The 15565-nt window shown below is 44.3% G+C and overlaps 4 protein-coding genes across 5 annotated transcripts in view; 3 read left to right on the forward strand and 1 right to left on the reverse strand.

The window, feature by feature from the left end:
• The window catches only part of LOC120722195 (dolichyl-diphosphooligosaccharide--protein glycosyltransferase subunit STT3B-like), a 77693-nt gene extending 72844 nt beyond the window's left edge, over positions 1-4849 (forward strand). Inside the window, exons 13-16 of the mRNA XM_040013081.1 lie at positions 1303-1476; positions 1578-1691; positions 1779-1988; positions 2094-4849. Coding sequence (XP_039869015.1) covers positions 1303-1476; positions 1578-1691; positions 1779-1988; positions 2094-2174 — 579 coding nt within the window. The 3' untranslated portion in view covers positions 2175-4849. The remainder of the gene's footprint in view (positions 1-1302; positions 1477-1577; positions 1692-1778; positions 1989-2093) is intronic.
• Positions 4850-5374: 525 nt separating this feature from the next.
• kiaa1143 (KIAA1143 ortholog) lies at positions 5375-8434 on the reverse strand. 2 transcript variants are annotated; one of them, XM_040013087.1, is made up of 3 exons: positions 8289-8434; positions 7587-7737; positions 5375-7451 (listed from the first exon to the last, which is right to left on the reverse strand). In XM_040013087.1, exons 1-3 carry the CDS (start codon positions 8400-8402, stop codon positions 7225-7227), a joined length of 492 nt encoding a protein of 163 aa, XP_039869021.1. In that variant the 5' UTR covers positions 8403-8434; the 3' UTR covers positions 5375-7224. The 2 variants fall into 2 exon arrangements, with proteins under 2 accessions (XP_039869021.1, XP_039869023.1); XM_040013089.1 differs by lacking the exon at positions 8289-8434 and adding an exon at positions 7955-8097.
• A 313-nt stretch (positions 8435-8747) lies between these two features.
• On the forward strand, positions 8748-13509 carry si:dkey-31c13.1 (uncharacterized protein LOC100002197 homolog). Its single transcript, XM_040013082.1, has 10 exons — positions 8748-8886; positions 9018-9202; positions 9874-9984; positions 10156-10296; positions 10374-10610; positions 10702-11077; positions 11199-11434; positions 11983-12158; positions 12232-12671; positions 12797-13509. Exons 1-10 carry the CDS (start codon positions 8775-8777, stop codon positions 13048-13050), a joined length of 2268 nt encoding a protein of 755 aa, XP_039869016.1. The 5' UTR covers positions 8748-8774; the 3' UTR covers positions 13051-13509.
• An 8-nt stretch (positions 13510-13517) lies between these two features.
• LOC120722199 (transmembrane protein 42-like) lies at positions 13518-15543 on the forward strand. Its single transcript, XM_040013090.1, has 3 exons — positions 13518-13837; positions 14770-14916; positions 15050-15543. Exons 1-3 carry the CDS (start codon positions 13643-13645, stop codon positions 15191-15193), a joined length of 486 nt encoding a protein of 161 aa, XP_039869024.1. The 5' UTR covers positions 13518-13642; the 3' UTR covers positions 15194-15543.
• The last annotated feature ends 22 nt before the right edge of the window (positions 15544-15565 follow it).

Raw genomic sequence — 15565 nt, forward strand, 5'->3', positions numbered from 1 at the left:
AGACCAATTATTTTAGGTTTAAAATGTTTGGTTTTTTTCCCTTTTGTATTTTACATAAGCTGCAAACATTAAGTTACAGTGGGGGAACTGATGATTTGACCCCCTGGTGAATTTGCAGGTTTGCTCACAAATAAATGATGGTAGTTTAGATTTTTATGGAGAGAGACAGAATATTAGCCAGAAATCTTGGAAAGAAAAACATGAAATAAATGTTATAAATTGATTTGCATCTCATTGAGTGAAATCTGGGTTTTGATTCTCTACAACACGTGATATGCGTATCATGTTGAAATCAGGAGTCTGTTTCTTCCATTCCAACCTCTCCTCCACCGTCGTAAGAGCAAAGAGCTATCAAAGGAGGTCAGGAATAAGATTGTAGACCTGCAGGAGTCTAGAATGAGCTACAATACCATCAACAAGAAGCTTTATGAGCAGGTGACTGTTGGTGCAGTTGTTCAGAAATATTACATGAGCATCAATCGTCCTCAGTCTGGAGCTTTGTTCAAGATCTTGCCTCGTGGGGTGAGGATGATCATGAGAAATGCGGTGAATCAGATCAAAACTACACAGGAGGAGCTTGTTAATGATACGAAGGCAGATGGGACCATAGTCGGTAAGAACACCACTGGTAACACACTACACCATAATGGAATGAAACCCTGCAGCGCTCGCAGGGCGTGCTGTGGGAACATGAAACATCAACTCGACCCATCGTGTTTTGGAGGAATGGAAATGCTGAGTATGTCCCAAAAAGCAGTCTTCAAGCATGACAATGACCCAAAATATGGCGTCAAGGCAGCAAAGGAGTGGTTAAAGAAGCAGCACATTTAGTGGCCTAGCCGGTCTTTAAACCTTAGTCTTATTTGTGGAGGAGGCTGAAGCTTCGAGTTTCCAAGCAGCAACCCAGAAATCTAAAATGAAGGAGTGGAACAAAATCCCTCCTGAGATATGTGCAAACCCACTGACCAACTACAAGAATCATTTTACTGCTGTGCTTGCCAACAAATGGTTTCTATAGGTCGGGCGTCTTTTGGAGTTTTTCCGACTTTTCTCAGAGAATTCTGACATTAATCTCAAAGCTGTGACATTCTGAGAAAAATGCATAGTTTGCTCTCAGGGGTTGTATCTGTGCAGCTTCTATCTATCTTCCTTACCTAAACTTAAGCATGGCTGCTCTGTGTTGCATGTGGAGTCCAGCTTGCTCCCACAGTCCAAAGACGTGTTAGATTAATGAGTGTAAATGGTCTGTGAGGCAGCTTAAGTGTGATATTTCTAACCTGCGGTGTGTTTGTGCCTTAACAGGTGGGCAAAGCCATGTCGTCCAATGAGACTGCAGCCTATGAAATCATGAGGTCGCTGGATGTCGACTATGTCCTGATCATCTTCGGAGGGGTGATTGGCTACTCAGGTGATGACATCAACAAGTTCCTGTGGATGGTGCGCATCGCAGAGGGGGAGCACCCCAGGGACATCAGGGTGAGGGAACCATCTCGCACTCTCTGGTTACATATGAACACGTGTTCGTTCTTTTCTTTAATTTATTTTCTTTCTCCACCTTTTGTCACGGCTCACCCCAGGAAAGTGATTATTTTACCCCCCAAGGAGAGTTCAGAGTGGACAAAGCAGGCTCCCCCACCCTGCTCAACTGCCTTATGTACAAAATGTCTTACTACCGCTTTGGAGAGATGCAGGTATGTCATCGTCAAGGAGCTTTTTCTACTTCGCAGGAACTAGTCTGTGTTTTTTTCGTTTAGGTTATGCTTTTGTTTCTTCTTCAGTTGGACTTCAGGACGCCCCCGGGCTTCGACCGGACACGCAACGCCGAGATCGGCAACAAGGACATCAAGCTGAAGCACCTGGAGGAGGCGTTCACTTCAGAGCACTGGCTGGTCAGGATTTATAAGGTCAAGAAGCTGGAGAACAGAGACCGGGTGGAGCACAAGCTGCGCAGCACTGACACCAACAGGCAGAAGTACACCTCTAAAAAGGTCCCCACATCCATTCCAGCTCACCGCTGTTTTGGAGATTTTAGCCAAACTTGCGCACAAAATCATACATTTCTACTTGAACGTGTCATTTTCTTCTGTTTACAGACGGCCAAGAGGAAGCGGGGATATGTCAAGAACAAGCTGTCCCTGAAGAAGGGCAAGAAACTCACCAAGAAATCTTTATAGAAGGTCCACCACCTACAGAGGCAGACTGTGGAAGGAGGGAGGAAAACGAATCTGACACACAGCTCAACAATATCAAGCAGTAAAAAAAAGAAGAAAAAAAAAAAAGAAAGAAAAGGAGAAAAAAATCCACCAATCGAGATTGAATAAGGAACAGCAGAGGTTCTCTGCCCCGCCCCCGCCATCATCTTGAGCATCCTCACCTGGAAGCCCAGGCTGGGAAAGCATCGCCCAGGATCCCGCTGAACCCGAGCCGACCTTTGACTTGATGCTGGGGTCGAGGAGGAAGAGAGAGAGAGAGTGGGTTTGAGTTTGAGAGCCTCCTCCACGCTGGATTTAACCTGACGAACTGTGACCTTTGACTCACTTTTCTTTTTGTACTTGAACGTGCTGGGGAGTGAGGACGGACCGAGCAAGAGAGATTAGCCGTCCCTCATCAGGGGACTCTGCTTGGGGCTGCTCTATGCATCGCATCATTTACACACATACAGAAACTCTGTCAGCACTGAAACCCAGACTGACCGATACAGTACGCTTTCATCTAACATCATCCTGCTGCGCCGACAGCACGCCTTCATTTTTAGGTTAATTCTCACTTGCTACAGTGCATTAAAACTTTTATCAGCATGCCAGATCAACACAGTTGTAAACAAAGATGGTGCAGAGGGTTAAATTACTTTTAAAAGCAAGCAAAGTCACAATTTGAGCACCACAGGCTCGGCTGTCCCAAGCTTTACGGCCACATTTCAGGCTTTCAAGGCAACTCTCTAATATACTGTCACATGTCAAACATCGGCGTCCTCTGCTCTCACCGCTGTTCGCTTCAATCACTTATTTCAAAATTCGAGGAAAGTTTCCCCCTCACCTACCAACTTTTTCTGCCACGTCTGCAGGTCGCTCCGTGTGTTTCATGAGGCACAAAGACATGTTTTCCCCCCTTTCCCCACATTTGTGTAAGATTTTCTACTTCAGAGTACAAAATTAGCGGCGTGAGCAATTCAACGAATCACATAAGCAGAATTTAGTTAAAGGCACAGGTGGATGGCTTAAAGCCGCGAGTGTGGTGCCAAAGGTTAACTTTACTGACTCTTCTGTTGTTTCTTTTTACTTCTCTGTAGTATCACATCAAAACTTATTAATGTGATTCGGTCAGCTCTGAAGCGTGTTCCTGTTCCTCGTGTCACTGAATGTAAATATGGAGTTTTGCAGGCGGCTGACAGTCGTCATCGTTCTGGCTGTCCATACACGGAAACAGGGTGGCACAGTAACTCTTCACTAACATGCAGCCTGGTAAATAATTGCGTTGTGCTGTTGTGTGTATCCTAAAGGCCCACCATCACACAGAGATGTCAGGTTTATGAGGTTCTCTGGATCTTGCTCCACAGTCGTCATCGGTTTCTACCAGAGGAGGTCGTCCTCATTATCAGAGCTTAATGTTTCTCCTTCAGCTGCTTCTCACTGATGTGAAATCAACATGTTACCCTGTGATTATGTTATTCAGGTTAGTGGATATTATCTCGTGTGCTCTGCTCAGTAAGATGCTGGCATCTGTGCTCACGAGTTAGCTCAGTGTTGGATCACATGCACAATTGTTCTCCCGCTGGCACATTTTTGTGATGACTAATTTGCCCTGTGATAAATCTGACCCCGAATCTCTAGTCCTGTTCAGACTCCAGAGGTACTGGAACCTACATTTCCCACGATGCACCTGCTCTGCTTTAAAGTGATTTGTTTACAATCTGTGTGATCAGCTGGCTGTTTACATTATCTGAAATGGTAATGCTGAGCTGCAGCCCAGCAGGTGGACACGAACATATCTGTACCCTTCAGTTTTTAATCAGCTGACTGTAATTAGTAAATGAACGAATGTGGGAGGGATCAGCGCTGCAGAACGCAGAGCGGTCCGTCCCACCTTCAGGTCAGTAGAAATGTGCTTGCTTTGCTGCTGGTGCCAGTGTTGTTGTTAAGTAGCCATTTGAAAGTCTCCTCTGCTCTCAGTGAAAACAATGAAGAGAAATCAGCAGCAGCAGTAATGCACCCAGCTGTTCGTCTGCAGTACCTGCTGTCTGCATGTCAAAAGGTGTCCCCGAGGCCTCGTTCCCTTTGATCCCCCGTCACGTATCCCACCGCACTCTGTAGATATCAGGCTGAGTCTCCCTCCGCAGGTACCAGGATCAAACGCGTTCGCTGCTCGTCCTCTCCTGAATTTAGAAAACCATCATCTGAGCTGGCAGGAGCAGCAGGAGGCTCTGCGGGTTACAGCCGCTCTACACTCTGAATGTTCCTTTTAAATTGGCGCACTTCTTTCTGTAAACCAAACTTTCCCTAGATTCAAATCTGCCATGTTCATTTTCTTACAAATATAACAAGTTGACTTTTTTTTTTTTTTTATGAGGTTTTGTTAGAACACTGCTCCAAGAGTCCGTGTGGAGAGGGACAGCACAGGCCTTAAAGTTTAATAAAAAAAAAAAAAGGTGTTTCCAAAGCTGCATGTCAGCGGGTGTATTTATTACATGGACGATGGAGGCTGCTGCCTAACACGAGCGCAGCGTCCTATCATGTGATGCAATGATTTTATTTGATTTTTTTCCAAGTCAAAGGTTCTTCCATCAATTGTAATGATCTGGATGCAGGTGTGAGAATGAAACATGCCTTTTTGAATAAAGAGGTTGAAATAACTCATCTTTACTTTTTTTTTTTTTTCTTTAAATGAACAAAAATGTTAATCTTTAGATTTTTTTTGCAGGTATAAAATTCACAGGTTGTAAGCATCGATTTTATTAGCTGCATTTATGTCCAGTTTAGACTTGACTGTTTGTTTGTTTTAGATTCTCTTGGCTCTGCTGGAGACCAATGAAGGGACATGTCTTATGGAGCTCTCTCCAGAAACTCGAAACTCAACCCACCAGTTAAAACCTCTTTGCAAGAAGCAGCCAATCAGGGGAAAAAAAAAAAAAAGAACCAAATCTGCTTTAAGACACAATGGAAACTTTAAAAAATATTTTGAACTGTAATCGTGCAAAGCTGCTCTTAGACAGTCCTGGAGTGAAACTATGCATGTGCAAAGCTTGACAGGTGGCGTGAGAGGAAGAAGAATTAGGCAATCGGCATCTGAAGAATAGTGAAGGTGTAGATCTGTTCATTCATGACATGAACACAAGTGGCACTGATGAGGCAACGCATGACAGTAAAAACAACCAACAAAGATTTCTTAATATTTTTATATCAAAAGTTCACAGGAGTTGTAGCACTGTCAAAAAATACACAATGAAAACTGATGCACACACCAAAAAAAAGATACATCACAACTGCATTGACACAAATGCATCGTTTCTACATGAACTGTTCAGCTCCGCAGTCGAAGCTAGAAAATATTCATACATTCAGTGCATGACTGACTGTATTTAAGATTCTACAATGAGCCCCTGCGTACGGCTGCCAGACACGCACACACCTCAGCACACACAAGATTCAAACACAGCAACAAAGATCCAGGCTGATTCAGAGTGTGACACAGTGATCCGCAGCACTTTGGAACCTGAAGAAAGAACTCACAATGCTGTCATATGGGGACAATTTAATTTGTAATCACACAAAATTAATTTAATTTCCATTAAACTAGCTGCTCCTGGAATTTAATGACATCCATTTATCAGCTGCTGATGTTCGTTTGTGTCTGATGAAGGGACGCATTACATGTAATACTTTAAAAACAAAAAGACCCCCACTGAAGCTGGACAAATTTAGCTCCCTGCAGCTCTCAGTGTTTTAAATGCGAGAGCAGACCCGCTTCCGATGATCTTATATTTTTCTTTGGGATTTGCTTTGTGGAGAGCACTGCCGAGCGGCTCCTGCAGCTGAATTAATTGGTTTTTCTAAATTAAAATTCACAAGCAGCTCCCGCTGTGACTTTGATTAGAAGTATAACAAAAAATAATTAAGGAAAGCTGCAGTCAAATAAATTTCAGGAAAACCGAATCTGCTGGAATTCATTAGCACTGATTCTTTGATACAGAAAAGCTCTCTGCGTGCTGCTGCTTCAATTATTTACACTGGGCTTGAAGGGTGGGGTGCGGGGCACACTGTACAACTGATTTTCCACTAATTAGTCCTGGTCCTATGACCACAGCTATACAATAGTGATTGGATCTATAGCACAGCACACAGTTCAGGTTATTTATGGACGCAAACGCAGGAGAAATTTACACCTGAAAACATGTAGATGAGCTGGTTTCAGAATCCGTGCAGTTCAGAGACACTGCTTCAACTACCTGCCTGTGGTGTGTGAAAGAGCTACACTGAGGTAAAGCCATACGGTGATGTGTGTCTTCACTCATCAACTCCAGAATCAAGCAGAAGCTGGTTTACATCTCTCTGCTTGTGTTTGAGACATTTATAAACTTTGAGGTGTGAAAATATGAATTCTTGTCCCACAGCCATGACTTTAGTCCCCTGAGAACTAAACCACCTTAACAGTTCATATTTGTCCTCACAGAACACACACGAGAACATGCAAACTAAAATGTTAAGACGACAAAGTCACGGGGCTGGAAAAGAGCAAACCCCAAGTTCTACAAAGTGACACGAGTCAACACAGTCTGGTAGCTGTAACCAGGGAAACGTCCTGCTAACATGTCAGAGTGGGCTTTCACACAGCAGCTGAACCAACTCCCCTCTTATCAGTAACACAGTACTGTATAAATGTCCTTGTGTAGTTTCTGACCCTGACATGGATGCAGGATAAAGTTACACTAACAAAAGTATAACCTCATCTTCTCTGATGCATGTTCATTTTCCCCCTCAGCTTCACTGTTTCTGCTCAGACTGTTAAATGAATCAGAATCATCCCTGTAGTCAGACGGAGACGACTCGGAATAAATTCAGTTTGTGCCAGCTGATTTTTATGCTTTACTAAAAATGTATGAATCTATATGTCATGAATGACATGCAAAAACAGTAGCACTGTCCTTTAAAAAGAATGGACAGGTTGAACCATGTCTTATACTCAGTACAATGTTCCTGTTTCCTGACAGCCTACTCTCACCACTTCCATTCAGTCCTCCTCCTCCTCATCCCCTCCAAATGACAGGAGGCTGTTATTTTTAACTTTCTTTCCAGATGCCTCCTTTTTCTCCTCCTCCTCCTCCTCCTCCTTTTCCTTGTCCCCTCCACTGCTCTTCTTCTTTTTGCTGGAGCTAGCACCGATGCCCTGGAATTTATCTGAGGAAGAGCGCTTGGCTGGTTTCTTGAAAAGGATTTTACCATCAGGAGGCTGACCATCTGCGGAACAGACGGAGGTATGTATGTGCAGGGTTGCAAACACAGGGTTTTATGTTAACATGCTGTATACAGTGCATGCATATGTAAATATTTTCTTACTCCTGGTGTAATTAAATCATTGAACTGGACTCTCACCTTTCTCTGAGCTGCCTCCAGCCTGTATTTCATCCTTCATCTTCTTCACCTCCTCTGCAGTCAGGTCTCCACTTTTAAGGACCACGACCTGGGGCAACTCGTCCTCTCGATCGCTGCCGCTGTCGTCATCCAGTGTTGGCATCACCTGACGCTAGGATAGCAAACAGACAGTTAGCCTGTGTGAGAAGTGTTTTGAAATCCTGCATTCACTGTGAATGACGGTACCGAAGTTTCTTATTTCAGTGATAATCATTTCATCAGCAGCCCGACACTCAAACTAAAATCAGGAACCTGTACTTCAGAGTCATGATTCAAGTCCTGGTGGGGTTTTTTTTTTTAAATACAACTTCATAAAACAAAAAACAAACCCATTCATGAAAAGCCATGGCTTTCTGTTGTAGAATACATAAATTCAGTTGTAGAACGCCTGCGCAGTCGCAGCTGAACGCTGCAGCGCAGTTCGAGACTGCTCTGATGGTCCGGAGTAACAGCTGTAGCTCGTGCGGCCTCACTGCTCAATTCAGTGAATGGGACCCTCCGTTGAATTATGATTCAGAGCATTTATTCTTCCTTATATGAACACCATGCGCCTGCGCTCAGAAACAAACGTCGCAAAGTGTAGCTGTCACACAACTGAAAGAGATAATGGTTTGGTAGGCCCGGTGCAGCTAACTGGCACGGCTAACCCAACCGCGTAGTTACCTTAGTGTCGACATTCGGTCCCTCTTTGTACCCCACATCGTTCTTAAACTTCTTAAGAAAGGACGGCTCCGCCGGCTTCACCCATGCTACTCCGCGGCCCTTATTTTTATTCATGGCAAAGAAGCAAAACAAGACAAGCAGCCAACGAATGCAGACTGCAGACCCGAGCAACTTCCGGCTAGCACGGACTCGTCAAAACACAGAAACCGTCACTAAAACGCGCCGCGTCACGTGACTTCAGGAGCTACTGTCATTGATGGATTTGGGAACGTTGATGCCATAGCGCTGCTTGGTGCTACATTGGATCTGCACAAGGGACGATAAGCTAAATGATGATTCAAAGCGAAACATCGCAGAAAAACTAAGCCGATGAATGTCCTCCACATAAAGCAGCAACTCGCCCTATTTAACTTGAAGAAGGAAACTCTCCGCTGTGACTGCTCGTAGCGCCGTTAGCCGTATGAGCATGAAAAGTTAAACATTAGCATGAGACAGTTTGAGAACTCTACCGATCTGGACTCTTTTATTAAAGAACTGGAGGAAGAGTCTCAGACTAAGTTTATCACCTTTTCCGTGGGCCGCCATTATAATGACAAAGGTAACGAAATGGAGAGTGACTGCTAGCTGGACAGCAGAGCCGTAAACACTGCTCCCTGCTATGGTTCAGTAGTGAGTGTGTCGGTTAACGCCGGGGTCTTATCAGGTCGTGTGCTTGTATTTGTCACACAGATTGGCATCCTTTGCCCGGAAACCGCGTCTACTGGCAGTGGGCTGGGGGCTCTGGGATGCCAGCCATTGAATTCACCGGAGTCCCATTTATGTTTGTGGGCTCTAAAAGGCTCGTCTGCCATCAGGGCAAGGACCTCGCCGTAGCTCAGAAGCAGAGATATGCCGAGGAAAGGGCAAAAAAGACGGTGATTTCACTGCACGTTCAACACACACACAGAGGCTGGCTGGTGATGCGAGGAGCCGAGGGATTGGTTGTTTCGCTGCTAGGCAACCGATGACGCTGCAGCCTTGGAGAAAAAGGCGCGCAGAGTAGACGAGTTGGGAGTAGTGCTGTGGGATACTGAAATTTGTGTATCAATCCAATACTAAGTAAATACAGGACCAATAGTGACAACACTTTAAACCTATAAAAGGCAGCTTATGTAGTGGAGAGCATTGCGTCATGATTTATCAGACGAATCATCATTAATGTCCAATTTCTGAACACGATTTAATGGCCTATAAGTCAGTGTGATTTTTACTTTTCCACAACAAAACACACCTTTTAGTTTTTCATTTATTTTGAAATTGGGGCTTTCTGGAGACCTTGGATGTGCCTGTCTCTAAAGCACTTTGGATCAACTACTGTCATTTTAAGATGCTATAGGCTTGGATGGCATGGATATTATCAATATTAGGATCAATCTGTTCACTTCTAAATGACAGCAGTGAACCACAGCTACTAAGAAAGGCGCACGACTCCACCTGTTTCTCAGTGTTTGATTTGAGTATGCTTAGATGTTCTGCTCAAGTTAGCTAATCTTGACATGAATTATTGAATGCATTATTTAACTGATTTCTTTCCCATAATCCACAGATGATTGACCACACTTTAGTTAGGAACAAATCAAACTCGCAGTCTAGTAAAAAGGTGGGATGCCCAGCAGCCATATCAATCAGCAAGATCGCAACATTCCCTAAATTCAAGGTAAGTGGAAATGTTGGCTCTCCTACAGGAATGTGACCTTTAAGCAAAGACAGCTGAATTTAAAGGAGAAAGGCATGGAGTACGAGTTTAGGACTCAGACTAAATCATTTTGTTTCGGCACATGTTTCTCTCCATGATCACCACTCTGATTTCTATCTGCATGCATGTTAGTTGGAAGAAGACAGGGAGAGGAGTAAGAAGGCAGCCTCCAAGATGCTGAAAGAGGCTTTGGAGAGAGATCCAGTTGTGTGGGGAACATGCTATGTTGTTACACAGCCAAGTGCGCATGCTGGGCACGCAATGGGAGAAATGGTAACGAACAACAGTCTCCTCACAAAGGACAAAAATCTGTGTTTCCATGTGAAACTACAAGTGTGCTATATTTAAAGGAGCCCGTGGACGCAAGAGTGGAGCAGCAGGTGGTGGAGCTCAGAAAGCAGGGTGTGAGGAAGGTCAGCGAGCTGAAGCGTCATCTTGCTCAGTTTGTAACAGCCGAGCTTTTCAAGGGAGCTAGCCCACCCCCTGCGTCCAGGCGCCGGTACTACCCCTCAGAGAAGGACCTCCGAAATATAATGGCTAAGGTGAAGGACCAGGCTCGGCACAGAATCGATCAGGTGAACCTGGAGGTGAGCGGCGCCTTTATCATTCCTGTTTGGGTAAAACACCAGCATGTGACTAGTCCGTATAAAAAAGAAAAAAAGATTGTATTTGTTGCAGGGCTTGTTTGAAGAATGGTGTGCTGCTACACCTGAGGACAAGTTCCATCTGCGCCTCCGTACAGAGGACGCCTCCTTCCTCTTCTGCCATCAAACGTTGTGGCAGATGAGGCTGCTGCGCCTGTATGGGGCAGATGTCTGCGTGTTCGATGCCGCCTACAGAACAATCCGCTACCCTCTGCCCCTGTGCTTCTTGTGCGTCCGCACTAACATGTGCTACTCCGTTGTGGGAGTGATGGTACTCCAAGAAGAAACAACAGAAGCCATCAAAGAGGGTCTGGAAGTGTTCAAGTGTTGGAACACAGACTGGAGGCCAGCAAGCTTTATGGTCGATTGCAACGCTGCCGAAATCCAAGCTGTTGAGTCTGTGTTTGAAGGTACGGTGAGCTAAAATGAAAACAAAGTGATCACTGTGGATTTTTACTCTTTTTATACATGTTGGTGTTATGATTATATATCAGTGTGCTCTCTATTCAGTCTCTTTCTACCTCTGTGCAGGCACCAAAGCGCTGCTCAGTGACTTTCACAGGGAGAAGGCATGGGACGAATGGATACAGAAGGAGCATCGAGTGGCTGACAAAGGAGATGCTCTTACAAAGCTGAAAGCGATAGCCAGCTCACTCACTACAGAGCAGTACGAGGAGGCAGTGAAGGCCCTGATGGCCAGCCACACCTGGGAACAAAATCCTGCGTTTCAGAGCTGGTTTTCAGACACGTGGTTGTCCAAAGCAAAGGTAAGCATCTGAGAAAAAAGCAGCTCCTGCACAGAGACATTTGAAAGAAAATGGGACAAAAGAAGTTGCAAAGAACAGAGGTTTGCTATTTTGTGAAACACTAACATAAAATTAGAAAACAAATTGGGGATTTCATCAACTATGATACATTATGTCATCAAAATAAATCATCAAGTTTAAAAGCCTGCCTCTGTTGGGGGGTTGGGTGGCCTGAACACAGCAACATGGGTGACTTGCTTATGTGTGACAGTCGCATTAATGCTGAAGAATACAGCACAAGCCACTACCTTCCAGATTATATCCCTTTAAAGTAAAGTTTGGCTTATTTAAAATTGCTGTGAGTAAAATCTCATCACTAGATGGTGGTAGATATTAAAATATAGATAGTGTTCTATACATTTTAAAAAGGTTAAGTGGTCATATATAGGTTGAAAGGGTTACTTGTGATCTTTAAGTTAAGCCTGTGCCAGGTGATAAAGCAGCCTGGCTTCAAACAGCTGAAATTCTATCGCCACAACAAACCCTCGCTATATCTTGCTTTGTTTAAGAGATGGGTGTCTGCCTTCAAAGAAGAGACACTGAATATAGCCATCATCACAAACCATGAGACTGAACACCAGAATAAATTGTTCAAGCACAAATACCTGGAGGACTACAGGGACCGGACTTTATCTGAAATGCTGGACATCGTGACACATGTGTACATCCCTGAACTGCGGAGGACGTAAGTTTTCCATTTGCACAAGCTTGTCTTCAGTGTGCACGTCATGTCAGCAAAAATAATGTTTCTCTTTCAGGTACATTGAAGCTAATGTGAGGTCATACGGACAGTGTGACTCCAGTGTCCCTCCTTTCCTGTGGGACAGACCCGCAGACGTCATTCAACACATCACGAGCTGCATGGACAGCTCTCTCTCTGAGGGACATGTGGTCAAGCTAGGCGACGGTGTGTTCAGAGTGAAGAGCGAGACACAGGAGGACCAGTCTTATGAACTGACATTTGGCTCAGACGACAGCTTGCCCTCCTGTCAGTGTGATGACTGGAGGCGGTACAAGTTGCCATGCAAACATTTCTGTGCAGTCTTCCAGAAGGTCCCTGGCTGGACGTGGCAGCAGTTATCCCTGAAATACAGGGAACACCCGCTTCTTAACCTGGATGCCACGTGTTGCTCCATGACCCCAGACTCAGTGGACGAGTGGGGCACGGAGGTAGTCAGTGAGCCAGTAACCTGCAAGGGTAAGGTTTATCTGCGACATGAGAGAAGAACTTCATAAAAGTTACTGTCTTACCCGCACAATCATTAACCTGTTACCTCAAATTTTAGGGAGTGCAAATTTGTCTTAGTGTAACTTTCTTTGCAGACACACAGGTGACCTCTGACTGTGACAGTCCACCACGCAAGCGAGTGAGCAAGTCATATCTGAGGAAGAAATGTGTCAACCTCACCAAACAACTCATGGACAGAATATGTACCACCGAAAGCCAAGACACACTTCAGGAACTTTCTGAGACGTTAGGCAGGCTGGTGAAGGGGCTCACACCTGCGTTTGGCAGTGAGGATGGTATGCTTCATCTGGAAGCAAAGCGGGTCCGAGTTTCCAGCTGCACAGACTGAGGGTGGAACCCACAAAGTGGCTGGCCTCGAAATCATCAGAACCGTCCCGGAGCCGCGCGATTTTTTTCGAACGCTCACTACGTCATCAGATTCCCGGAAAGGAAACAACCAATTACAACAAAGCAGCTACAGTCAAGATGGCGAAGGCATGATATGGAAAAAGCACTTAAGCTTCACAATAAAACCAAAGTAGTTTTAATCAAAAATTGTGTCTCCATGAATAATGACATTATCCATGAAGAGTAGTTTCTTTACTTATTTAAAATAAATCCTAGCGGAGTCCGATGACATCACCACTGAAGCTGTTAGGTCACCACTGAGCAAAGTAACAACTGACCAGCATTTATATGAGGAGCCATTAGGATGTTAATGCGCAATCTATACCTGCAAGAAATGTAAGATTTTCGGATGACAGCGACAGAGTGTACTTTACTGTATAAATAAATTTGTGAAAAACCAGGCCTTTGTATTGTGTGTCCTGTTGTGTAGTGACGTATGGAGGAAGCTGCCATACAAGCTTTTATTGTGAAAACTTTCGTCTGCCTGTTCGCATCCTTTAACTCAGGCTTGACTGCGGTCTGAAAGGATTAACATGGAGCCCTCTAACAACCAGCCGAGTTCGGGAATGTTTTCAGGGTCCTTTTATGCGTTATTAGCGGGCTTTTTGGCAGCTACTGCCTCTCTGTCAGCTAAGCTGTCGCTTGGTGCGAGCTACCTGAGAGAGATGTGTGAGACGCGGCTGAGCGACTGGAATCAAACACCTGGTGGAAGCGCAGCCTGTGACTGGGTGACACTGACTCTCTGACATCTTTGTTTTTGTATTTCTACAAATATCTAATTTCCTTGGCATGGTTACACACACACACACACACACACACAAAACCTCGTCTTTCACAGCAGAAAAGCGTCATACAGTTACCAGACACTTATTACTGTTCGAGTTCGGGTTACTCGAAACATTCGAGGAAGGTGTTTTGTTTATTTTTTACGCATATCCTTGTTCAGAAATTATTCTAAAACCACTTGATCATAATACCTCTTCCACTGAATTTATTAAAGAGTTTTCTCGTTTCCGACTACTGCCACAACAAAGATGGCAGCCAGCCGGTGTGACACCGGTAGAAAACAGTAACAACTTGGAGGAGGAGTAATATTCATGCAAGTGATCAGAAGCCTCTTAAAGCCTCCATAAAATACCTTAAAAACATTTAATTACTGTGTACTTAAAGGTTAGCTCTGTGACTTAAATGAATGTTAATACAGGACGAGCACAAACTGTTGCCGATTAATATGAATAATAAATTAATTCATTAATGATGCAAGCTGATAGTTTTGTTCTCAGTAACTTGTACAGCATCTAGCTGTAAAACATAAGCCAAACAGGTGTTAGTATTGTCATTAATTAGGGCGTGTGCACCTGTTCATAGTCAAAATTAATGTGATTAGTAACAGCTGTATGATTGTTTTTCTGTATCTAACGGTGGTGGTGGTTTAAGGTTTTTGGTCATTAACCAGGCACGTTTGTCAAAGTTTAGGCTGTGAGGTAAAAAGTATATGTTCTTCCTGGGCATGCATAATTGGAAATGGAGAAACACTGTTTAGGAATCTGAACTAAGGTTCTGCACTCAGTTCTGGTATTTAGACAAGTTTCCGTGACATTTTTGCTGCAGAGGGTAAAGTTATGTTTTCGTGTGTGTCTCGCTATACCTTGGCCTACAGCTCCACATCCCCCTGCGGCTTCTGTGCGGCGGCCTGCTATTCGCCTGTAATGCAGTCATGTGGACCACCTTCTCCAAGGCACTCCGCCATTCCACCTCTACAGCCAGGGCCACTGTCACGACCACTGCATCCAACTTCATTTCCTCTGTAAGCTCTCTACATATGCTGAACTAATTTGATTTTTCACAACACTATAACAATAAAAGGGAAACATTTTGACTTTGCATTCAACATTCAGATTACTGTTTTATATTTATAGTGAATGTGTTCTTCTGTCCAGGGACTGCTAGGGAGGCTCTTCTTTGGAGAGAGCCATGCAACTCTGTGGTGGGCAGGCATCGCACTCACTCTGTGTGGACTGCTGATGCTTCATGGTTCAGCACCTCAGACACACCCACAGGAACCAGACAAGAAGGACAAGTAATGCATGTTGGAGTTGTTCCAAGTGCGCAGCCTCAAAACTGTTGACTGCAAAGAGCAGTTCTGTCAGGTTCTCCGCCTGCAGAATTGACTGATGTATACTTTTTAAGAGTTCTTCCTATAAGACGAACAACAACTGCCTTTTTATGGACTTTCAACTGAATTCTGATTCTTTGAGGGGTTCCCTGGGACTTGCACAAAATCAAAAAACCCTCATATTATTATGTTGTACCTGTGTGGAAGTTGATTTTTTAATGTGTGATGCATGTATTACAAACCACACTGTGACTTGCTCTGCATTGGAATACTGAGTGGAAATGAATATTTTTATAAATAAAATGGAAGTCGAACAAATGAGGGCACTTAAATACCACAT

Source organism: Simochromis diagramma, unplaced genomic scaffold (genome assembly GCF_900408965.1).
Source record: "Simochromis diagramma unplaced genomic scaffold, fSimDia1.1 OVJJ01000618.1, whole genome shotgun sequence".
NCBI classification, from domain to species: Eukaryota; Metazoa; Chordata; class Actinopteri; order Cichliformes; family Cichlidae; genus Simochromis; species Simochromis diagramma.